The sequence below is a fragment of the Felis catus genome, chromosome B2, assembly GCF_018350175.1.
Source record: "Felis catus isolate Fca126 chromosome B2, F.catus_Fca126_mat1.0, whole genome shotgun sequence".
Classification (NCBI taxonomy): domain Eukaryota; kingdom Metazoa; phylum Chordata; class Mammalia; order Carnivora; family Felidae; genus Felis; species Felis catus.
The window spans coordinates 31,409,688-31,436,325 of record NC_058372.1 but is presented as its reverse complement, the minus strand read 5'-3'; the positions used below and the strand labels follow the sequence as shown (position 1 = coordinate 31,436,325).

At 39.8% G+C, this 26,638-nt stretch overlaps 1 protein-coding gene across 1 annotated transcript; it reads left to right on the top strand.

Moving 5' to 3' along the window:
- Positions 1–8,168: 8,168 nt before the first annotated feature.
- Positions 8,169–25,486, top strand: BTNL2 (butyrophilin like 2). The gene is made up of 9 exons (XM_019830431.2): positions 8,169–8,466; positions 12,033–12,116; positions 14,040–14,387; positions 16,021–16,302; positions 17,959–17,979; positions 21,357–21,704; positions 22,717–22,998; positions 23,692–23,787; positions 24,966–25,486. Exons 2-9 carry the CDS (start codon positions 12,038–12,040, stop codon positions 24,971–24,973), a joined length of 1,464 nt encoding a protein of 487 aa, XP_019685990.2. The 5' UTR covers positions 8,169–8,466; positions 12,033–12,037; the 3' UTR covers positions 24,974–25,486.
- The last annotated feature ends 1,152 nt before the right edge of the window (positions 25,487–26,638 follow it).

Genomic DNA, 26,638 nt, shown 5'->3' with positions numbered 1-26,638 from the left:
CCACTTATGCTGAGAGCAGCTGCTAGATCCTGAGGTTCCTGTATGAAGTTCATTTTCTAATGTGGCTGTGCACTAGGTGCTTGTTTTCCTATCTCTGAGATCCATACATTTCCACTAGTGGTTCCTGGGGCTATAATTTCAATTTTCTGCAAAATTTTCAATGAGTTTTATTTAATTAACCAGGCTTTATAACCTGAGTTGTGACGCAAACCCAGTGGCTTTAGAGTCATGGCTGGTACCGGGCCATCATCTGGGCCAATAAATCTGTATAATCATGATCTCCAACAAATTTGGTAGGGGTTTGTACCCTTGGACTCTGTATTAGAAGAGGATCATACTGCATAATTCACCCTTGATTGGCTTGCTGGGATGTAGAAGATGGTGAATGATCAGACAGCAAAAGGTGAAGGACGCATTCATCTGGTGAGTAGATATGAATGGCATTCTTTCTGACATCATAGGAGTAGGGGTTTACAGGGAATTGGTATATTTTTATATTGTGTATGAAAATAGGCACCACTGTAAGAATTTTTTGGAAATTATTAAAAATTAGAATTGTTTTATTTTATCCCTCATTCCCTTTCTTTCTCCTTTTGACCCCTTTTACTTTTCCTCCCTTTCTCTCCCCTTCCTTCCTCCCTTCCAAATCTTGCTTCCTTCCCTTGTTCCTTCCATCTTTTCCTCCTCCCTCCTTCCCTTCTTTCTTTCACTCCATACATTCTTTTTCTATACCTGCTTCATATTTTTTTACTTAAAGGTCTTGTCCAGATGAGCATTTCAGAAGGCAGGGGGAATGTACATGATGGGGGTTGAAACCAGTCAATGAACACAGTACTGAGACAGCTGCAATCACCCATCAACTCAGTGTGGGAAGGAAAAGAGAAACAGCCTAAGTCCAGAACAACTTGCTACAAAAAGTGATTATTCCCTCTAGAGGTTAGTGACCTCTTTAATCCATACCCTGCTTTTCCTAAAACCTCCATCTCTTTCATTCATTACCTATAAATAAATAGCAGGTAGAAAATATTATGGATGACACAATTCACACAGGATTAATTTTTTAAACTATAAAACTCAACTATACAAATTCATTTGTCATTATGGAATGGAAACTTTGTCTACAGAAAAGTAAAGTTTACAGCTTGCTTCCCAGGCAAGGCTCAGATTCAGCAGATGACTCTTGTAGACTTATGCAAAGCAGCCTGGAGATGGCACCAACTATGGGAACAGGCCACTGCCTGGGTCACATCTGGGGATATCCATAGGCTCCTCTTCCCTACCCCATCTTTATCCTGGCCACCAGAAAATTGAAATGGTCCAACAGTGGATAGTGCAGACTGAGAAGTAAAGCTCTTAGACCCATGGAAGACAGAACCATCCTTAAATTGCCTTGGAATCATAAGGAACAAGAAAGAGGGGAGGGAGTAGAGACATGCAATAGGGTATGGAATAAACAGAAAACTTCAGCTAAATGGGGTAAAAAGGCTGATTTTAAACAAGTTGCAAGTGTTTTGATTGAAGGGGAAATGGAGGAGGTCTCAGAAATGACAATGTTACGCTCACATTTCTAGAGTGAAAATACCTGATTTACTTCATGTCTTTTCAAAAATCTACGTGAATAATACACTAGAGTGTATTAATGCTAAGCAAAATAAGCCAATCAGAGAAAGATGACTATTGTATGATTTCACTCATATGTGGAATTTAAGAAAGGAAACAGATGAACGTAGGAGAAAAGAAGGATAAATAAAATAAGGTAAAAACAGAGAAGGAGGCAAACCATAAGAGACTTAAATACAGAGAACAAACTGACAGTTGCTGGAGGGGTGGGGGTGGGGGATGGGCTAAATGGGTGATGGGCATTAAGGAGGGCACTTGTGATAAGCAGTGGGTGTTATATGTAAGTGATGAATCACTAAATTCTACTCCTGAAACCAATACTACAATATATGTTAACTAACGTGAATTTAAATTTAAAAAAGAGAAAAGATCACATATTAATAATCTATGTTCCTACCTCAACAAACAGTCCATGTAATTTTCTATGTCACCCTCTATTCCTTTTGTTGTTGTTGTTGCAAATGGCAAGATTTTACTCTTTTTGATCCCTGAGTAACATTCCATTGTGTATGTATTTTCCATTCATTAGTTAATGGACATTTGGGCTCTTTCCATAATTTGGCTATTGTTAATAGCGTTGTTATAAACATTGGGGTGCATCTGCCCCTTATCCCTTTGGGCATGTATTGTCCATCATTCGGAAGATCTAGTCTTGGGTAGGAGCTTTAACAGCCCCTGGTGTGAGTCCTGATGGTGACCCCACATGAATGGTGGTGGCATGTTCCATTCATTTCTGCTTGCACCATGCCACACATGGATCATGCACAAGCATAATTATTAAACAACAGTGCATCATTAAACAATCAGGCACTGATTATACTGTCCTCGTGTGCACCAGGTTGGTTTCAATAGCACTCCTTTCCTATTGCAGCTTGGGAGAATTTCTGTCAAGCTTTTGTGAAATTGATGTCATGTGTGGGGAAAGAAGTCCACATATCCAGCTACAGCACCTGTCTTTGCCATGGACAAGATGGCAAAGCAATGGATGGTCATAGCCAGCAGCTAGAAATTCATACCCGCTTTTATGCAGAGCTTGGTATGTGTGTCTGGAGACCAAGAGGGAAAGTCAACGTGACAATCAGGTACTTAATCAAACTGCACAGACTCAGAACATCTGCTGTAAGCTGGCTCCCACCTAGCAAAGGTACAAAGATAAAGTTTCAAGCCAGGATGAATGTGCAACGGCTGGTGGTGAGATTAGAAGGAACGGAGGTGATAGGGCTGCTGATGGCTCCTGTCCCCACCCAGCCTGTTCAGACCTCAAATCTGAAATTGTAAGAATAGATGTCACCAGGGATCCAGTACCACAAAGCAAGAGACACTGGAGAAGAGATGGGAGACTCAGACATACATTCTCTTTTTCTTTTGTGAAGGGTTTGGTACCTTGTTGTGAGTTTCCCTAAGAGAGAGGCCTGTTCTTTGGATAGTATTCAAGTTCTGGAGGCATCTTTCACCCCTGAAATCTGAGAAGGAAGGTGGCACTACCCACATGCTCAGCAAATGTTAAGGTAAGTGGCTTTGGCAAATTGGAGCAATATTGGTGCAGAAAGTCAGAGTCCATAGTCCATAAAAAAAACTGACTCTAAGATTGGCCCCAATGTGCCAGGGTGCATGCTAGGGTTTGAGGGAGCTCCACTATTCCTGACAAAGTTGTCTGCCATCTCTCTTACTTATTTTGTTTTATGGCTTCTCAGCCTACTACAGTGACAGCTGCCCAAGGTGCATGTGGAGCTTTTCATGCAAAATTATGTGCAACAGGAAAAGACTGAAAACAATCCAGGTACCCATTGCAAGTGACTGGTTGAACAAATGGAGGACTGTCACACAATACAGCATAGTGCGGCTGTTAAAAGTAGCCAACGAGGGAAGGGACGTGAAGCAGAAGGTCTTCAGATAGAAGACTTTGGGCCATGCTCTGCAGCTACTGGTAATGGGAGCAGCAGGAGCTGCAACGGAAGTCAGAAGCTAGAACTGGTTCCAGAAAGAAAGTGCGGCAGTACTGGAGCAAAAGATAGAACTTACCATGGAAAGGTGCCTAATTTCTCCAACCACTGCTGAACCCCTCCCCCTCCCGCCCCTCCCCCCACGCATTGTTAATCTCTGCTTATTTAGATGTTTCTTCATGATCCCCATCTTCAGTCACCAATTCTGCTGAGGCCCTGAGGAGACTGAAGCATATTGGGCAGCAGCAAGTTTCCTACACTTGCCCCGTTCCACACAATTTATGAAAAGAAGAGGTTGGAAGTTAAAATCTGGGATGTTTTAGGACGCAACTCTGTACAGCCTCCCTCACTCCATAGTCGTTGAGCCTACTGAAATCCCCGTTCTTGACAAACCTGCCATCTACCGGTGACATGAGGAACTACAGTAGCCTGCTTCAGAGTGGCATGGAGGGTGGAATACAAGAACCTGAGAAGTTTGGCAGGGCAAGAGGGTGCAAATGAGGGGGGTGGGGGGGTGAGTTGGTAGGTAGATAGCCATGCCTGGCTATCTCTGTGAGTGCACCCTCTGGGGTCCTGGGAGGAGTGGAAGTGCATTAACACACATTCGTGATTTTCCTGATTCCCCAAGTGCAGCATCGGCTCTGGTTTGCTAGTCAGCTGGTGTGAGTTTCACCCGTGCTTGTAGCTCTTCTTGGCACTTCACTCCTACGAGCTAACCCCCACAGTGGAATCAATTTATTGTAATTTTTATCATTTTCAAAAAATCATGGTTGCTATTAGTGATTGTTTCTACACTTATGTAACTTTTTTGTAAAATTAAATTTAAAAGTGCATTAAACTTTTTTAAATGTGAGAGGAATTGGTTTTTCAGACATGTTTTGGATTCAGAGACAGTGATTGGTCTGACAGTACTAACAGCTTTCAGACTGTAGGTCCGTCAGAGCTAGGAATTCCCCCAGTGCCCCATCCCTAAACGTTTGGGTATTTCAAGTACCACTCTGAAGAAGTTCTACTGCTTTTTAAAAAATTCTACTGACTTCTGGTAGCAAATCTATAATGTGAGGAGATTTTGCTAGGAAAGCTGCATCTGGACAAGAGTCCTTGAGGCAACTGCAGTTACTCTATTCTTGTGGCATGAACTTTAGGAATCACAATCTTCATTCCTCTCTCAATAACTATTCAATCCATAAGATCTCACTTTGCCACTGATTCTTTGCCTTCCTTGTCTAGATGACAATACTCTGCTCCCTATCATTTGATGGAACATTGTCACAGTCCTAAGCCCTAGAGGTCTCAGGAGAGCTTGCCACAATTCCATGTCCATTGTGTCCCCTGATGAGGCCAAAACGACACTGGATAAGGTAGGTAGGATGAGGAGAGTCATACATACCAAGGAGCCCTCCTAGCTGTTTCCTGACAGTTTATTCTCATATCACCTTCATCTTGATGGACCTGAGGTATCACAGAGGGACTCCAGTATAGTCATGAACACAGAAGAGCTTGTTTCTATTCCATCAGGGCTTGAGTTAATCCTCAGGCTATTTATACCTTGGAACACACCACTGTGGGGTGCAAGCTTCCCAGAGGTCAGGGTTGTTGACATGCTTCTATTTAGTCAGCTTCCTTCTGCACATATGGCCCCCTGTAGACCTCCATCCTTACTGATCCTGTAATGGGCAGCCTGAATTCATCATTTAAGCCTCAAATATTACTTTAAAGTGAGGGAACCATTCCTCCTCTCAAAGCCAATTATCTTCTATCTTGTGTCAGAAAAATACATTTTCAAGAGGAACAAATACAAGAAATATTACTGTAAAACATTATTTCAAAGCCTCAGGCTTCTTCTAAACAGCAATAATGACAGTCACACTTTCTTGTCTGTTGTTGTTCCCAAGTTTAAAGGGTGATGGAGGAGGGGGACAGAGAAGGACCACACCCCCCTTCCCAAAGTGCCCATTGAACTTGTGAAGAGAGGCCACGCTCCGCTTCTGAGCAGCAGCTCCCCATCAGTGCTCTGGGGAAGCCATCTTCTGGATGGGATCTTAGGGCTCTGCCAGTGCTGTCTCCCCTCCAATCGGAGAGAAGACCAAGAAGACTATGAAATGATATATTGGTATATCACCAGAATATGAGAATTGATTATTTTTCTTTCTTTTCCTGGAGAGAACTCTATATTTATAAGACCCATTGCTATGGGACTCCGTGAAATAAATTATCTTTCTGGTGAGTTGACCTGACAATTCTCAAAAAAGGTTTCCATTAGGAGCCCCAAGAATAGGAGCTGATGGTCATCACCTGAATGTCTCCAAATTCTTAACAAGGCTCCTGACTCCTCTTACTCCTTTCTTGTCATTTCTCATCTCCTCTACTGTTGTAGTCTCCCTTTTTTCCACAACTCCACTCCCGATAATGAAACCTATACCTAAATAGGAATTTTATGTCATGATTATATTCTCACATTACCCTTTTAGGAATATTTTAACATGAGTAGTGCATGTATTATCCTTATCCTTATTTTAAAGCTAAGGAAATTGAAGCCCCCAAAAGAGACTTATCCAAAGTAAAGCTTATCCAAATTTATAGCAAAACCAAAGTTAAAATCTCAGACATCCTAAGCTCAGGGCTCCTTTTATCATACTGGCTGAGGGAGTCGTGAATGACAGCAGCATTTGGAGGAAGAAACAGCTGAGTGAATCATGTGTTGAAGAAAAGCCCTTGAAGGCCTAATAGTGAGTGTGTCTCTGCTGCCCTCTGGTGACCATGTAGATGCATGACTCTCCTTTCCTTCTGTTCTCCCTCCCGCCCTCTCTGGATCCTTGCCTGGTCCCAGATGCTTAGTCTCCTCAGTGCTTCCTGACTGTTTCTCCCACATGTCAACATATCCCTACACAAAATGGACATCCATAGTTCACATAATAATTCAGGACACAGTTCTTACTTCCAAACTGGTAGGCCCTTGAGAAAGCATATGTAAGGGTTTTTTGAGAAGAAATGCACAAAAATTTAAATAAGCTTCCTCAAGTTGGCAGTTACTACTACTGAGACTGACCATAAACAAAATGTATAAAATGGGTGCTAAAGACTCCTGGGAGAATCCCAACAATCTATATCGAGATGATACAGAATATGTGCAATGGGTAGAATATTTTCACACCGCAAATTTCGGTGTAAAAAATTTTCTGTGTTTACTTACTGATCCTAACCTTTATGTCAAGCACTATTATGTCTTATAGTAGAGGAATTAAGCTAATAATTGCAAGTGAAACTCAGTGGCATTCACAAGAATTAATCATTTAAAAACAGACATCTTCCCAGGGTTATTTGTAAGTCCTGAGGTAAGGATGATGCAGTGTTGGTATGGAAGGTTGTCCTCAAATTTCCACCATTGACTCCCACTATATGCCTTGATGATGACTATTCTTTTCACAACATCACTCTTCTCTTGCTATATCATTCCACGCCAGCATTTTAGGTAGCAAAATTCCTTCCAATATTTGACCCTTACAAGGCCTACTTCTTCTTACCTTGGGTGACTTTCCTTTGCTGCTTCCGTGTTATTTTGGGAGAGGGAAGTCTGTGGCACAGCAGCCATTCTGGGAACCAGAGGTAAAGTGGGGCACTTGCCACATTTACCTAACAGATACATAGAAAGAGTAAAGAGATGCTTGGCAATGTTTAATTATTTTTCTCTCTTCTTCGAAGCTCTCATTCTCCACAGTGGAAAGACTCTTCATCTACACTGAAGGATGAAGGGGAAAAAATCTTATATTAGAGTTAACAACATCAAGTTAGGTGCCCAAATATGGGCTTATGATAACAGGGGAGGAGAAGACACTTCAGGGAAAAAAAATCAGCTCAAATCTTGTTATATCATAATATCAGAAATGCTTATATTTTATACTGAAATGAACATCTAAAATTAAATTTTAAATTATTCTGGAGAATTCCTGAATCCCTGAGAATGTCTCTGCAGAACCCCAGGAGGACCTGTACTTTGATTAAAAAACTGACTTAGGAGAATTTAAAGGAAAATCTAACCTAAACAAGAATACACCCCCCCCCCAAATGTGCCTGTAGCCTTTATCGTTATAATTTTTGTGCCCAAGCATTTGGTTGAGAAGCTTATTAAATTTCCTTAGGATCTGAGAGTCAATATCTGACTCAGCAAAAAGGGACAAAGAACCAAGATGAAAAGAGCAGTAAACTTGCACATATGAGACCTTGGCTGGGTGCTGTGAAGCTGGGGAGGGTAATCCCTTTCTGGCCTCTGTTTTCTCCCCAGGAAAACGAAGGATGGGACATTTGCTATTCAGTCTTTCTTCTAACTCTAAGCCCTAGCAAACTGCATTTAGGTGCAAACTTGACACTAAGGGGGGGGGGGGAGGGGGACCCCTGATATATGGGAGGTGGAAGGAAGGGTGAGGACAGACCACCAGTGCCAGGGGCTGTGTGAGGACCTGCCGGAGACAGCGCACACTTAGTGTGTCAAATGGGGCCCAGTAGTAGTGCCATGGCTTTCAGGGGTTGGTGGAGTGCTAATGTCACAGTTTTGGCTGCAACTAAACCCAGTCAAAGTCCACGCGTCTGAGTTTCACTTTTCCGGGGATTACAGCTGGTAGGAGGTGAAAATGCTATTCTGATTGCAATCCATTTTCAGGGTGGGCCTCCAGGACCCGGCTGTCCCTTGAGCTTGGGTGAAGTGGCACAAATCCCCCTTCACCCTAAGCCAGGGGTACCCGGGGCCACCTCCATGCCGTCTGGCTGTCCCTCAGTTCTCCCTCCGGTCAGCACCCCAGGACCCTGACCTGCCTTTGGACACCTGCACGTGGATGAAGGGTACACCTGAGACCAACTGAGAAGACCCAGCAGCCCCCAGTCTCACCCTGAAGGAGAAAAGAGACACGTGAGTGGCTTGCTGCGTCCCTGGCCAGGATGGCCAGGGGAAGTTGGGGAAGTCGGCTAAGATGAGGAAATGGGATATGTGGACAGTCAGCGCCCACAGCGAAATTCTGCCACTTGCCCTAATACCTTTCACTTGCATCTGACACTCATACCCAACTCCGTGCTTTTCAAAGTCCTGCTGTAGTTTATGTGATACTGCTGTGCCGCAGGCCGGGTGAGGGCACTAGATTAAACTCAGAACAGCAGGATCACGTTATTAACTTGTGCGTGATGTTGTGCTTGTGTCTCTGGGCCTCACTTGTCTGTCGTGGCGATGATACAGCTGAACAAATGTTAGGAATGAGTATCTCCATCAGAGAGGAGAGAATGGAGAAGTTCAAGACAATAGAGTGAGATTCTCAAGGTCATAGAAGTAAACACAAAGTCACTTTGTCTCCTAGGATTCTTATTTTACCTTGCTTTCCCTCTATAAAAATGTGTAACATATCATCAGTTATATCTATTTTTAAAACTTACATAGATATATCAACTTCAAACTTTGTGGGCTGAATAAATTTATTCTCACCAGTTAATTACTGTAATTACTTGGCATTTTGCGAATTTAACATTTGAGGTCTTTTACTGAAAAAAACCAAACCAAAACAAAAAAAAAACCCTAATGACCCAAATATGTAGTAATTTGTCATTTTCTTTGGTGTGAATTTTAATAGTGCACACATAGTTCGCAGAATTCGGAATTGTTACTCACCAAATTCCTCAACACAAACCGCCACTTATCACTCATTTATCATTGCAGCTTAATACTTATACTTTATCCAGAAAATTAAATGAAACATAGGCTTTTAAGAATTCGATGATACATACACAAATTAGACCACATCTCTTGGGAATACCAAAGTTTACCATATTTAGTAGCAATGGCAATTTCAAAAGATTCCTGGCCTATGTTCGAATGGTAAAATTGAGATGTAAAAAACCTTGTAATAAAAACGTTTTCATTTAAAGTTTGCAATGTAAGTCCATGTATTTATATACAAAAAATCTGCCAGAGATTTTCCGCACACTGACAGCAGATGGTCCATGACAGTGTTTTCCCTCGGCATTGTTGACATTTTAAGTTGGATAATTCTTTCCTGTGAATTGTATGATGTTTAGCAGCTCATCGGGTGCCCCCTTCCCCCAGTTGTGACCACCAAAAATTTCTGCAGACATTGCCAGACTCTCTAAGGGCAAGATTGTTACCTTTCCCATTCAGAACCCTGGTCTAAGGCAGTCATTCTCTCCATTAATACTCGCTCATGAATTTCTCTCTGAGCACCAGTGAAGGTTAAGACACATTTTCACCATTCTCTTCAAAAGTCTCAGGGGCATCAGGGTGTCTCAGTCAGTTAAGCATCTGACTTCAGCTCCGGTCAGGATCTCATGGTTCGTGATTTCCAGACCTGCGTTGGGCTCTGTGCTGACAGCTGGGAGTCTGGAGCCTGCTGGGGATTCTGTGTCTCCCTCTCTCTCTACCCCTCCCCCACTCACGGTCTGTCTCTCCCTCTCTCTCAGAAATAAATAAACGTTAAAATTTTTTTGAAAGCTTCATTAATTTGGGCAGTTTTTTTCTAGTTGCATTTGTAGGTTTCCCCCCTGCTTTAACGTGAAAGGCCTAAAGGAACACAAATCTATAAACTGATTTGTAGCAAGTGCGGGTCCTTCTTAGTTCACATGACTGAGCCATGGTGCTTAGCATGAACTTGACAGGTTTTATTTGCTCTTTCTTGGCGGAACAAAATGTATCTGCTTTTCACAAGAGGGGGCATAGGCAATCTCCTTCATTCAGAGGGGAAGTGACTGATAATGTTTCAAGCAGCGAGCAACAGATGGTCTATGCTGTCTTCTAACACCTGGCCCCATTTTCATATTGATACTTGAGTGCTCTTTTAGATCTTCATGTTGTGACTGGGCTTGTATCAGTTTCCCTAAAGGTATTTACATTTTTTAAATGTTTATTTATTTTTGAGAGAGATAGAGACAGAGTGTGATTGGGGGAGGGGCAGAGAGAGAGAAAGAGAGAAAGAAAGAGACAGAGACACAGAATTTGAAGCAGGCTCCACGCTCTGAGTTGTCAGCACAGAGCCCACAGCGGGGCTTGAAGTCACAAGCCCGAAGAGCATGTTCTGGGCCAGAGTCTGACACTTTACTGACTGAGCCAGCCAGGCACCCCCTCCCTAAAGATGTTTTAGATGAAAGTGTGCATCATTTTAAACAACGAGCAGTCATAATAAAGTATAAATCATCTCCGGAAACACTTGGTTTATAATCTCTATTTGAGTGAATGTTGCTTTCCCTGCCCTGTAGAATCTTAACTGGCATTAAGAGAAAGAGAAGCAATAACTAGTTTATTGTTGCTCCTAAGCAGGTTCTTCCAGTTTGGTGTGAAGCAGTAAGATATTTGATGTATCAGATGGAATGAGTCTTATGCTGCTTTCACTCTGAATTTTTCAGTTTTCAGAACTAAAGCTAGCCTTCTATTTTTGTCCTAGTAATTTTAAAGCTTTTTAGTTGGTGGAAGTATTTTTATAATGCTGGTATAATGGGCATGTTGGGTTCGCCAACTTCTGCAGTTGCGCTATTTCTTATACTTATTCCTGTGTATTTCAAGATGACACTGAAAGGCCATTTAGGGTGGTTTCCTTGGCGGTCTCCTTCTGTAGCCCTATTTCCACCACTCTGTCCTTCATTTTCCAAAGCGTGTCCTGCCCCTGGGTTCTCCCAAGGCACTAGCAATGGCTTCCTGGCTGCAGAGTGAGGATGCAGAGCCCAAATGTCCATCGATGGATGAATGGATAAAGATGTGGTATATATATATACAGTGGAGTATTCCTTGGTAATCAAAAAGAATGAAATCTTGCCATTTGAAACTACGTGGATGGAACTGGAGGCTATTATGCTAAGTGAAATTAGTCAGTCAGAGAAAGACAAAAATCATATAACTTCACTCATATGAGGACTTTAAGAGACAAAAAAGGTGAACATAAGGGAAGGGAAACAAAAATAATATAAAAACAGGGAGGGGGACAAAACATAAAAGACTCATAAATATGGAGAAGAAACTGAGGGTTACTGGAGGGGTTGTGGGAGGGGGATGGGCTAAATGGGTAAGGGGCATTAAGGAATCTACTCCTGAAATCATTGCTTCACTATATGCTAACTCATTTGGATGTAAATTTTAAAAAATTAAAATTAAAATTAAAAAAAAATTCTACATGCTCAGAATAAATGGACGTTAGGAGATTTTTTAAAACATGGAAATATTATTGTCCCTTTAGCTCAGGAGGGCTTTTCATTTCAATCAGAAATCTTCCCTCAGGCCTAAAAAAATTGATTAAAGTACCCCACCTGACGTAAGGGGTCAGAAATGAACGGTAACTGCAGAGAAATGGTGTCAAGTCTGTTTCCTTGCTTGATTGTGGAGGGGTTGATGTTGATTCCTTGTTGTGACTGTGTAATTATTGGAAACCACAGAGTGAGTTTGCTCCATGAGAGTGTACTCATATTTTTCTCTTGTGTTTGCTCCAGGGAGAATGGTGGATTTTCCAGGATACAGTCTGTCTGGTGTGGTTGCCTCTTTCTTCTTCGTACTGTTCACCATGAGGCAGCCAGGTACAATGAATGCCCTTCTTCCTTTTACTGTATGCCCAAATGTCCCAGCGATACAGTCAACATGCAGAGTTCCAAGTCAAAAGGGCTAGGACAATATTAGGACTGGGGACCCAGGAACCAAAGCATCTATGTTCCAGAAAGGGTCCTCCACTTCCAGCTGTGCTATCTTTGGGAAGTTACTTGAGTACCTTCTCCCTTAGTTTCCTTGTCTCTATGATAAGAATAACAGTATATCTGTGTCTTATAGGCTAGGACAGACTTTAGGATTAAATGAGGCTTCACATAAAATACTACCAGGAATGCATTAAGATATTCATCCACCTTCCTGCTTCCATGCAAGACAGCACTTTGGAGACAAGACAATCGACTGCTTCTTAGCATAAATTAAACAGCATGAAAATACTTGGAAACAAGAAATAGAAGAGATTTCCAAGAAATGGATTTTGAAATCTCAGTAGCTGAATTGTATCTTTAAAAAAGATTATGGGGGCGCCTGGGTGGCTCAGTCGGTTAAGCATCCGACTTCAGCTCAGGTCATGATCTCGCGGTCCGTGAGTTCGAGCCCCGCATCGGGCTCTGTGCTGACTGCTCAGAGCCTGGAGCCTGCTTTGGATTCTGTGTCTCCCTCTCTCTCTGACCCTCCCCTGTTCATGCTCTGTCTCTCCCTGTCTCAAAAATAAAATAAACATTAAAAAAAATAAAAAAATAAAAAAGATTATGAAAATTAGGTGTCAGAGGGAAACGTCAGAGGCCCAAGGAAAATGCAGCATGCAGAAGTGGAAAACATATTAGACAGGGCACCAGAAGGCACAGGCACCAGACTGATTGCTGCCAGAAACTATGTGATATGACGTGGGGATGCCCTGCCCTCTGTGTAATGCAATTTCTTAACCTGTAAAAGATGTCAACTAGATGGAATGAGTTCAGATCTAGCTTCATATTTGGATTCCATAAATGAAGAACGCAAGCACATCTCTATTCAGTTCTATAGTGATTTTTGACTTGATATTGATCAGCAAGTGAGAGAGTTGAAGCTCCTTTTTAGGATGATTGGATGTGGCAGAGAAAGTGAAAATGGCCCCAGAGCATTTTAGGATAAGAAAATATAATAACATGACTTATGAGATTATTAAACTTAATAACAAATAAAATTATTAAATATCTCTTCAATTTGTAGATAACAACAAAGAGGTCAAACATGACTCAAAATTTGATTAAAAGGCTCAGACTCTCTAGACAAAACACTGCCCTTACTCCACCACAAAATGCCCTTGAAAAAACTGAATTGTACATACATAGCTCCAGTAACTGGAATCTTGCCTACTCCAGACCAAAAATTGTTTAAAGTTAAAAAATAATCCCAGTTCCTTACCTAGGACCAGAGAAATCCTGAAAAGCTGAAAAATCTAATGAATGAATTTATTACCTAAATTTTAGGAAAAATGATTATGAAAGCAGTCATTAACAGTATAGAGTAAAATCACTAACTATAAAATAAATTACTATAAAATATAAAATAAATCACTGACAATGTTCCCAATGTGAAAAATCAATTTATACATTAACTTATTTGAGAATAAAACAACCCAGAAATTGTAGCTTTAGTATCTTAAAGGAGAAGAACTTGAGATTCCAAATCTCAAATCTCACTGGATATAATGGCTTCGCCCCCAAAATCACACAGCTGGTGACAGATATAGTACTGACACTCAATTTTTTTCAACTGCATGTTCTCCTCAATACACAAAATTGTCTTTTTAACAGCAAAATGTGCAAATATCATGCTAGATTTCTTTAAAACACTGAAAATAAAACCCTTCCTTCTCCAGGTGCCTCCATTTTGATAGGTTGGACATCCCAAAGCAAGCATATTAATCTTCCAACTGACATTTCCCAATTCCTCTTTTTCACTCTGTTTTGTAGATAGCTGGAGAGTGATTGGTCCTGCACATCCTATACTGGCTAGGATTGGGGAAGATGCTCTACTCACCTGTCAGATCCTTCCCAAGAGGGCCATGATGCCCACAAAGATGACATGGTACCGCTCAGATCCCAACGAAGTTGTGTTTGCACAGTGGGATGGAGCTGATGTGACTGAGATGCAAATGGAGGAGTACAGAGAAAGGGTAGAGTGGGTAAAGGATGATGTTCCTGAGGGAAGTGTGACTCTGAAGATAAACAACATTCGACCATCTGATAATGGGCAATACTGGTGCTGCTTCCAAGAGAAGAACTATTATGAAGAAACAAGCTTGTTGCTTGAAGTAGCAGGTGAATATCTTGGAAAAGACAGAGTCTTGGAAGGAGAGCTTTATTAACTTGTGGTAAGCTTATTGCCAGTTGAAGAATTACCTTCTAATCATCAAGGCAATTCCTAATGTCCAGCCCTCTTCATTTGAAGAGGAATGCCTTCATTCGAAGGCAGATAGTTCTGAAGTCTTCAAAGCAAGCTCACCTAAAACAGTCTTCTCAAATTTAACTTACACAGTTTTGACTATTCTTGACAATGGAATGGCAATCTGTGACATCCAGTCATTAACAGTTTTTTCTGAGCCACAGATTTGTGGTATATCAGGCCAATGTGTTAGGGTAAGTCAATCACTGAGTGAGTGAGTCTAGCTGATTGCCCAGCAGTCATATCTCAATGGAATGGGTTGTTCTCTACCCGACCTCCAATATGCAGTAAATTAAATGTGAAAATTGTGTTTCATTGTGGAATGCCCCCCAGTTAGAAAACTAGTGCTGAGAACAAAGTGGTTAAGAACTTTGTGCTTTTATGGAGACTACCAAATATTAGTGTTCAATGAATTGAGGACTTCCAGACGCATTTGGACATATCCACTGTGATGCTCTTGTATTAGCAAAGTGAGAAACAGTTGAGAAAAAGGGGATGATTGACCAAACGATTTGTGCTAGGGAAAAAAACACGCATCTGAAAAGTAAATAATCATATAGTTCCCTGACAGGAATAACTCCCTCATATGCTAATGAGAAAATCAGGCAAATCCACTTATCTTCTCAGGGAAATAGTTCTCCGGAGATGTTACCATCTCTGACTCACACTAAAAATGTTCCCTAACACTGTTTTTTCTTAATACCTACAACTACGATCATTATTTTTATGTTCTAGGTGATTGAAGATGGATGAAAGAGCATATTATTTCTGAGATGTGAAAAGAGGGAGGCAGCTGTTCACTATCAGGAACCTTTGAAAATAAGCCACACATTTCCTAGGGCTCTAGGTGAAGGGAGTGAGTCTCTTTCCCCCAGCAAGTGATAGAGTCAGAATTATCATCTATGGGGACCTCTTTGTTTAGGTTTGAGAGTGATGTTGGATAAAGAAAGAATTTCATGATTACATATAACTGGGATTTCTCAAAACATTTTCCCATTTACTGGAAGGAAGATTTAGAAACAAGAGCTCCTCATGGGGCATCCCATTCTACATGTGCAGGTTATCTACTTGCTCCCCAAGGAGCAAGAATAGTCCCCATGTAGATGATTTCTGGCTTTATATTTATTAAACATTCTAATTAATCAGAGTCAAGGTATCATCTAAAATGTCGGACAGAGTTTGTGGCATTGGGAAGCTCAATGAATAAATTATAACACATCTTTGCTGGCAGTACTAGTGACATAAGCAAAATGTCATTATGTCCCTTTCTCTATTCTCCTCTGTTTGGATCTGAAGAAAAATACGTATGCTAAAGTTTATACATCCAGACTGGAGAACAAAGTGAATATGAACTCCAGTTTGAATGCAAAGAAGATTTTGGACTACTTCTTGCTCCCCAGACCTATGAACTCTTGCCCCCTCCCTATAAGCCATGTCACTGGGATCTCAGTTTCTATGATTTGTGCCTCCCTGGGTTCCAGGCCTCAGGGCTGTGTCTTCCTTCCACAGGTGTGGGATCTTCCCCTTACATCCACATGGAGGGACCTATAGAAAGTGGAGTCCAGCTTGTGTGCACTGCAAAAGGCTGGTTCCCAGAGCCCCAGGTCTATTGGGAAGATGCCACAGGAAAGAAGTTGCTGTCTGTCTCTGAGCATTCCATCCAAGATGAGAACGGCCTGTTCTATGTGGAAGCCACTCTTGTGGTGAGCAATGCCTCTTTGGAGACCGTGTCCTGCTTCATCCACAACCCTATCCTCAATGAGGAGAAGAGCTCAGTCATCTCCATTCCAGGTCAGAGCTCTGCCTCTAGTACTAATGTGCTCAGATTAACAAGAAAGGTTCAAGGGACTGTTCCTTAGCACTGAATATTCTTTTTATCAAGGAAAATATCTAAAATTTAATAATATGTATTAAAAGGTATAAACTATTAATGGTTGGAATTTTGATTGAATATTTTGATTGAATAGCTATTGTGAATGATATTCCAGTTATTTTCAAGTTCTACCTTTTCTTTTTGAATTAATTTTCTTTACTCACAAGTATGCATCACGTGACAAAGAAAATAAAACTATATTCTTTCAATTAAAATGTTTTCCTATGCCACATTGTGCCAATTACTTCTGGAAACCTATCATGTGATGATTATCAGAGATGGAGACAACTATTTACATAATAGCATCTTATCTATAACTTTATTTATAAATAGCAACAAAAACAGCAAAAAGGCACAATACAACAGTGAAGTGTTGTGTCTTATGTTATTATAAATTATAGTATTGATGCAAAATGATATTTTCAAATGATTTTAATGGTTGAAAAATCCTCATGATGGACTATTAATGATGAAGATTATACCTATCTACCTACTTACGTATCTATCTATCTATAAACATTTACAATCATGTGAAGAATAATGGCTTTTAAATAACTTAAAACAGCACTAAGACTTTGGGACACTTTCTTATATTTAGATATTAAGATATAGTTATTCTTACTCATATAAATGGATATGTGAAAGAATTTAAAGTAAACATTACATGTGAATTTTTTTGTCTTTTTTAAAATGTTTATTTATTTTTGAGAATGAGAGACAGAGTGTGAGCAGGGGAGGGGCAGAGAGAGAGGGAGACACAGAATCCAAAGCAGGCTCCAGGCTCTGAGCTGTCAGCACAGAGCCTGACGTAGGCCTCGAACCCACAAACTGTGTGATCATAACCTGAGCTGAAGTCAGCCCCTTAACCGACTGAGCCACCCAGGGGCCCCCACATGTGAATGTTAAAAGGAGCTGAATATATATATTACATGCTTTATATATATAAATGCTTTATATATATGTTTAATCTGTCAGTTTGGAATTTGAGGTAATAATTGTGTATGCCCATATATTTTTATACTTTCCATGCACTTATAAGAAGAATATGTATTATTTTTATAAGATATTAAATTTCAATATGTTAAATATCAGGAAAAACAAACAATTTTTTGTGTGTGTGCAAAAAAAAAAAAGGAAACACAGCTGGATCACAAAATGATCTATGGGAAAGAATATTTTTCTGCATTTAATTTCTTTTTTATGGGGCGCCTGGGTGGCGCAGTCAGTTAAGCGTCCGACTTCAGCCAGGTCACGATCTCGCGGTCCGTGAGTTCGAGCCCCGCGTCGGGCTCTGGGCTGATGGCTCGGAGCCTGGAGCCTGTTTCCGATTCTGTGTCTCCTTCTCTCTCTGCCCCTCCCCCGTTCATGCTCTGTCTCTCTCTGTCCCAAAAATAAATAAAAACGTTGAAAAAAAATTTTAATTTCTTTTTTATAAATTCAGCTTTTCAATTCAAAGTAGAACTTTTTTCTTTTCTTTTCCTTTTCTTTTCTTTTCTTTTTTTCTTTTCTTTTAATAGTTTCTCTCCTTTCCTTAGATCAAATTCTTTAATATATTATTTTCATTCTTTTTACAGAGAAACTCCAGAATGAGCTAGGTAAGTAGACATTGGATGCACAAATGTAGAAAAGACTTTGCCTCCCCAAAGGAAAGTGGTAATCCCTGGACAAAGCCAGCAGGATCTACCATGACAGCTCGTGATCCAGATGAGAAACTGAGGCACGACTTTACCAAGTATCAAGTTCAGTTACTACCAAAGGTGACTAGCCAAATGTAGGCCTCCACAGCCTCCTTCAAGCACCATTGCACAGTGTAACCTTTGACTTTAAGTGTTCACAGGGACCCCAGTGAGCTTCAGATAGACACCCGTAAGGGGCACAGACATAATCTCTGCTCTATTTGACTGGAGGAAAGGGTGGTGTCCTTAGACACCATTCCTTTGTGTCTAAGGAATGGTATAGGACAGGTGGTGGGGCTCTGGAGGTCCTTTTAAAATATTTTAGTGTGAAGGGGCAGTGTCATGGTAACTGGAAGTCACTACCCATCACCTTAACCCTCTGGCCTGCTATGGTTTCTGCACCTTCTCCTCACCCCAGTGGATGGGAGCCTCATCACTATTGGATGGGAGCCATTGCTTTCCCAGATCAGGCTGAAACAATGTGCTGGGTCAATCAATCATTTCCTGTTTTTCTGTTTCTTTTTTTTACTTAGTAGTTGGACTGCAGTATTATTATTTTACTGTACCTAAGATAAAGATAAATGGTTTAAAAAGTAACCAACTGATATTTGAGTCTCTTTCAGTTTTTCCTTTACTTCCTTACCATCTTCCTCCTTTCTGTGATGTCTTCTCCCAAACCATGATAACCAGCCTGCTCCCTGCCCAGATGCATATGACCTTGTATCACTTATTTTCTCCATCAATATCCTGCTCTCTCTCAAATCACCAGTTACAGGAATGTATGTATGTGTGTGTGTGTATGTGTGTGTGTGTGTGTGCCTATGTGCACATTAGATGAGCTTAAGCATACTTTTCAGTCCATGTAGGAATTTTTGAGGAAAATCATGGTGGCAAGCACACCTCAATCTCTGCCAGAGTCTAGTGTGACACTTTCGACCCTATCGAGCCATAAAGATAAAGGGAAGGGCCTTGGGAAGGTCAAAGGTAATGCCACAATCTGAGGAGAACTTCACCCCTGTGAGTCTTACCTTCTAAGTTAGATCCCTTTCTGCCTGGGTGGTATCTGCTTATGAGCAGTCAGAAACCTTAACCAACAAAACTTGTTAGTTACAGATCAGAAAGTCAAGCCAGTGTTTGGGGCAGGTTGGCATATGTCTCTCTCTGTCCCCCAGGAAGACTTTAGGTAAAGAGTCACTCCTCCAAGTTATCTGAATCTATTTGACATGTCCATTGCAGACCCAGCACACAAAATGCAATCTGATGTTGTGCTGTTCCTAGTTGTGCTGACCTTCTGGGACCACAGTAAAACATGAAGAAAATATGGAGCTCCCCTGGCTTCTTGTCAGGTGGGGATTACAGGGCTGCACCTCCAGGAGCTTTGAGGGTTGGTGATCATTGGTCTCTATTTTCCTCATCTTCAGAATGAACGTGTTGAATTTAATCTCTAATGTAGTGTCAGGCCCTAAGAGTCTGGATATGATATGATATAATTAACTTAATATTATATAATATCAATATATATGTATGTATATATATATTTCACTTAATTGAATATGCTGATTGAAAGAGGATTACATGACATATGATGGGATTATCAGGTTTTAAGGAATTGGTGTATTATGCAGTAAACTGCACTCTCCAGAGAATATTTAATTTTCAGTGAATATTCAGAGGGCATTTCAGTAACATACATACAATACCACCACATAAAACAAAACAACATATGTCATCACAAATTGTGTGGAAGGGTATGGACAAAACTATATAGAGAAAGGGAATTATGCAGAGCTTCTCACAAGGAACTTGTATTCTAGTAGAATATCAATTATTAACCGATTGCACTACATGATTTTTTTCCTGCACTTTAAACTTCATTTTTTACTTGGATATTGGAAAAACAGGAGTTTCATATATGTATGATACACCTACTCATATGGGTAATAGAGATAAGGAAATCGTCTGTTTTATTAAGCAATTTACTGTAAAATACATGGATAGAGAAAGAGCAGCAGACTAATCCCTAGTTCATTTTCTCTGACTCCTACTTTTCCCTCAAGATTTTAAAAGATATATATGCAATGGAGATAATATTATTTTAGGTAAAATTGAAGGATAAAGCAAACAAAATGCTGGAAATAATTGGGAGTCAAATTTTAGCTAGAATAGAAAGGAATAATCTGAAAATTAGGATTGTGTTGACAGAAAGTTTCCTTTCTAAAGAAGTACCTGGCAGATTTTGGCTAATTACATAATGAGGACATTTTTGCCATTGACTGCCATCCAGACAATACACGAATTTATGCCTGTATTTCTATTATAAATGATCACAACCTATGTGAAAACATTTTTACCACTTGATAGAAAAGGTTGACTCTCAATTTAGAACAAAGCAAAACTGGCATGGTCAGAGCCTGATGAACTGGAAGTGTAACATAGCTTGGGTCCGGGAAAGCCACCAGAGAATATCTCCCATTTTCACAATGGAAGGATTAGGACTCTTTTGTGTATTTGTTGTTGTTTTATGTTTTGTATTTTAACAACCTCCCCAATTCTTGATCTTATAATGCTTCTCAAAATATTCTGATGACATTGAACCTGATGTGTGTTTAGAACTCCACATATGTGGGACCTCTGGGAACTAAAATATAACGCCTTATAAGGTGTTATAAAAATCAAACCAGGGGAAGGTTTCTTGATATTTCATTACTAAAAATCCACCTGACACTCATTCTTATCCCTTCTCATTATCAAGCCAGAAAGAATGGTTGCGGTGCCCTTGAGTCTCACGGTCTGCATGCCTCCACTCACATTGTTTGATCATCCAAGAGGTTTATATAGATTTTTGTGTATAACTCCAGAAGAATCTTATTATTTTGATAGTGATATACTTATTTTACAGTTTAAGAAACTGAGGCATACACAGATTGAGTAGTTTAAAGAGGTCATATAGATGTGAAGTGATAAAATACTAATTTTATTTTAGAAGTAGTAATTGCAAAATTATTTTATTGGGGTGTAATCTGAATAAAATTATAAGTAAGGGCAGGTGTGGGTTCCATTAGTAGTTCTTTTTTTTTTTTTCAGACTGACACACATCATGGGATGGTTCTACCTTGGACAGGGACAGCCTCTATCCTGATTCCACCAAACTTCCCCCTCTCTAAAGGATGACCTTGTGCCTCACAGCTTCCCTGGGATGCCCATGGGTTCTAAACACCACTGGAGATGTTCTTACTGATGGCACTATTTGTTTCATTTTGTTTCTTTCATTGTGTTTTGTCTGCTGTATTTCATAGCTTCCTTAAAAGTGATTGGACCTTCCCAGCCCATCCTTGTCAGAGTGGGAGAAGACATACAACTAACCTGTTGTCTGTCCCCCAAGACTAATGCACAAAGCATGGAGGTGAGGTGGCTCCAATCACACCATTATCCTGCTGTTTATGTGTATGCGGATGGGGAACATGTGACTGAAGAGCAGATGACAGAATATAGAGGGAGGACAGCCTTGGTGAGTGATGCCATCAATGAAGGGAGACTGACCCTGCAGATACACAACGCCACAACGTCAGATAATGGGCAGTACCGGTGCCGTTTTGAAAAAGATGGTGTCTACCAGGAGGCCAGTTTGGATCTGAAGATAGTAGGTAAGGATTCCAGATGTTTTGGTTTCAACCTCTGTTCCTACTGCTTTAACATGCTAGTTCCTGGAAATTTCCCTGGTACCTGAAATTTTCTGAATGACCATTCATTTGTCAAATTTATATTGAACACTCTGATGCACAGGAACTGTAGTACATACTTATAAGTTCACAAACTCAAATGAACCAGATTTAATTCTCTGGGTATAAAATCTGTGCACTTACCAGGATCTCCATAAAATGACCACATGTTTACTAAAATTGGAGAATTTTACTCCATAACTTTACACAAAACTAATTATTTCACAGAGTGTTATTAAAATTCTGGAAAATGTGTAGTTACTAGGAAGTATAACTATGCGAAGATTAAACTAGATCCACATATCAGTTAAAATAATAAGTATCAACAGAATTGGCAGGATGGAAGAGGAAAGACAAAATCACTCCCTGAATGATAATTTCCCACTGCTTATATTGTGAGTTAGAATTGATTTTTCAAGGTTAGCAAATGCCATTGAAGACACAGGTCAACATCTTAGATAAGTGATTTGTTTCCCTCATTGATTTTGTGTCTCCGTTCATAAACATATTCATGACATATCCATAGGGGCACACGTTGAGAAGTTAAATGGACTCCATCATTTTCTGCCACTGGACACACATATTTCTAAAATCTTGATCTTTAAGAATATTCTCTTAATCATTTTCTTTTATCCTGTCCATGAGATTTGTGTCATGGTCAAACTTATTTTGTTCACAGATACAGAAAAGATTGGATTTAAAATTTATTGTTCCTCTGACTCTCCCTGAGGATTGAATTTAGGAAGACAAAAAATAAAAAACAAAACAATAAACCACTCCAGGCTATGTCATCTCTCAGTGGAATATAATTCCACTATAAGCTTTGTTCTCTTCCCAAACCTTTGACTTGCCAAGCTCTTTCCTCTCAGTGAAGTTACTGGCCATATAACCACTTGGCAGATACTTGAGGTTTTGTTCCTTGATCTTTATTCCCCAGGTCTAGGTTCTTCCCCGCTGATTACCATAATAGGACAGAAGGATGGAGAAATAGAGTTGATGTGCAGTTCAGAAGGGTGGTTCCCAAAGCCCCATGTGCAGTGGAAGGACATGGAAGCAAAGATAATACCATCATTTTCAGAGGTTCTGACTCAAGGAAGTCATGGGCTTTTCCATGTGAAGACATCTCTATTGGTCACAAACAGCTTTATTGTGAATGTAACCTGCTCCATTAGCAACCCCCTTCTTGGTGAGGAGAAAATGGCAACTTTTTCTCTCTCAGGTTGGTGACTCCATGTGTTCCTCTCAACTGTGGAAAATAAATATGAAGACAAATGCAGACTTACTTATTTTATTGCTCTACCATATTTTAATTTTTATTTTATTCTCTCTGATAAAATCTCCACTATCTCTTGCAAAACTGGTCTTCAGGACACCTGGAGATCCTATCGATATCCCTTGACTAAAGTCCTAAGGTTATATTGTTGTGTATACACTAACTTTTAAGAATTGACTCTACTGTTACTCTAAGGACAAAGTCTTTTCTTCTGATGTAAAAACAATATCACTCTTGGTGTTCTTTTTTCTTTATTGTGGATTGTCTTCAGAATTAGAAACTAGTTTTCCTTAACATCATCTTCATGCCTGTGGATTAAATAATTTTATCCTTTTGTTACCCTCATTACTCCAGCGATGGTGATACAATTGGAAAAGAGAAGGGAAAGAAATGTGTGCGTGCGTGCGTGTGTGTGTGTGTGTGTGTGTGTGTATTTCTGACAGGAGCAAACAATAAAGCTAGCATAAACTTTGGGTCTCTCCTCAGCTTCTGCAGAGCAGGGAGGAACTGACCAGCTATCTCCTTGAGAGACCCACTTCTCATCCTCCTTTCTAGCCCAGGAGTTGTTCAGATAAAAAGAACAATCTTTGAATTTTCCCAGGTTCATGACTTAATGAGCTTATGGGTTTTCCATTTTAGAGTCCATGATGACTTTTTCATGGAAGACAGTGCTTATTTGTGGATTGCTTCTTGCTGCAGCTGTAGGCCTGGTCATGAGGAAGAGCTATAAAAAAGGTAAGTCAGGTAAATAGAAATAGTATGGAGCATAGTTTGTAATGGGAACCTTGCTGTGCACTTTCCCTAGCCTCTCTTTTCAGCAACCGCATAGGGGAGGCTTTCAGTGAACATTCAGTAATTAATGAAACATAAGGTCCATGGTTTTACATTCATGTAATGGAGGATTGGTATTGACTGATATCAGAGTTTACAAGTAGCAAAAGAATTAAAAGACAATAATTGGATCCCACTATGAACATTCCCAAGTGATCTAGTTAAGGAGAGGATGAAAAAAGTAGCATAGTCATCTATGCTTTCAAGACTGATAGCTGAGACTTGACTGAGGTTCTGTTGGCATGAACATTTCACTAAGATCTTTAAAAATATGGTGACTCACTTATTGGTGGTTCTTGTTCTGTGGATAAAGGGCCCTTATGTGTTGACATAGAGATTGTTTTTTGTGCCCTATAAAGTTTCTTCACTTCAAATTTCTTATGTCACTGTAACTTTGGTTTGCCTGTTTGGATGTTAATGTAATGAAATTTATATTTTAAAATACTCCACATTGATTATTATCATAATGGATTTTCTTTCTCTATAATGAACATGACATTGGATCCAAATAGAGCTCACCCAGAATGATACTTTCTGAGGAGAACAAGCATGTGACCCCTGAACACTCATGCAGCCATACATCCTATGGAGATTTGACAACTTGCTCAATGTGCCAAGCCAGGAGGGGCTCATGTGAGGGAAGTGGTACTGTGAGGTGGAGGTTGGGGACAAGACAGTATGGGTCTCAGGTGTTGCCAAGGATAATGTAGCAAGGGAGTCATCCCTGTGTTACCTGAGAATGTGTTCAGGCAATGAGTCACTATAGAAACCAGTACGGGGCCCTTACCTTTCTTCCAAGCGTCCTCTCCATGGCTCCAGGATGGGTCAGAATCTCCCTTGAAGAGCCTCTGGATACCTTTCCTTTTATAATATGACCAACAAGTGCTCTATCTACACTTTTCCCCAAGTTTTCTTCTCTGAAACTACACTCCTTCATTTTCATTCTTTGATCCTTTAATGTGGGTTCTCCTGACATCTTTCCTGCACCCATGAAATTTTGCAACATCTCCAAGGGAAATAACAACCTTGGATTCTGGAAACAAGGACTATATTCTAAGTCCCAGCTCTTCTCCTTTTACCAGCTGCTTGAAAGGTTTCACACCATCGTCGAGCTACCAAATCAAGATGCTTTAATGTCAGTCTGGCTTCAAATCTGATCTGGAGACTGATCCTTCAGAGAACTATCCTCTCCCAAGCTGTCTGATATCCTGCCACTCATCACAACCTGATATGTGATGACCAAAGATTCTTAGAAAATCCAATGGGAAATGCAATTAGGCCAAAGGAGGAAATGCAAGGAATTATTATTTGATATGTTTCTTTACGAAGGTGACAATTTTCCAAGTGGGGCTAAGTAAATGAAAAATACTGTTGAAAAGAGTAAGAGAAAATACAGCTAAATGGAAAGAGAACAATATGTTAACTGAGATATAATCTTGAATATCATATGAAATGTGGAATTCCTGTTCCAGACTTTTTCAAAAAGTTAATAGAGAACTTGGAGTGAAAAAATTTTTCAGAAATTCTAGTCCAAGACAAATGCCATATGATTTAATTTAGGTGTGGAATCCAAAAGCAAAACAAATGAATAAATAAACAAAAAGCAGAATCAGATCTATGAATACAGAGAACAAACTGATGGTTACCATAGAGAAGGGGTAGGGGTATGAGCAAAATGGGTGAAGGGGAGTGGGGGACATAGGCTTCCAGCTATGGAATGAATAAGTACAAAAATTAAAGGTACACCATAGGAAATACAGTCAATAATATTACAGTAGTATTGTATGGTGACATATGGTGAGCATAGCATAATATACAGACGTGTTGAATCACTATGTTGTAAACCTGAAATTAATGTAACATTGTGTGTCAACTTTCCTCAAATAAAAAAAGATTTAAGTAAGAGAAATTCTAGTCCAAGAAAAAAATTAATTTCTTTTCATTGTATCTATATGAGATGATAGATGTTAACTAAACCTAGTGTGGTAAACATTTCCACAATATATACAAAATGAATCATCATGCCGTGGACCTTACTCTTATATAGTGATATATGTCAATTATTTAACAATAAAAGGAAAAAAAGAGAAAAATTCATTGTGCCATGTATATGAAGATATCAGTTTTATTTTTAGAGTAAAAAAAGTGCACAATTAAAATTTATAATTCCAAGATAAATATACATAAGTGATAAATGCAACACATAGCAAAATTTTTTTTAAAGTCATAATGAATTAAAGAAGAGAAGCTACATGTGGAAGAGGAAAGACTCTGGAAAAGGGAAGACTTGGAAAAAGTCTTAAAGTCTTCTGAAGTGACAGTGAGGAATACCTACTAATGGCACTCTGTTGTTTTTTAGGATGACAGCCATCACAGTAATCACTGTCCTTTGAAAATCATTCATTTGTTGCATCCTGGAGAGTCTCTTTTGGCTCATAGTATTTTTTCTCTGTTTTTTTTTTAAGTCATACATTTATGTTTGAAACTATGTATTATTCTGCCACTGGTATTTACACATTTATATTACTTAGTTTTAAATTTTTCAGTTGTGAAATACACATAACACAAAACTTATTCTTTTAGCCATTTTAAAGTATACAATTCAGTGGTATTTATGCCTTCATCATTTTGTGCAGCCATCTTCAGCATCCAGTTCCAGAATATTGTTCCAGAAGAAAACTCTATAACGATTAAGCAGTCACTATCCATATTCTCCTCTCCCCAGCCTTTGGAAACCACTAATCTCACGAATCTA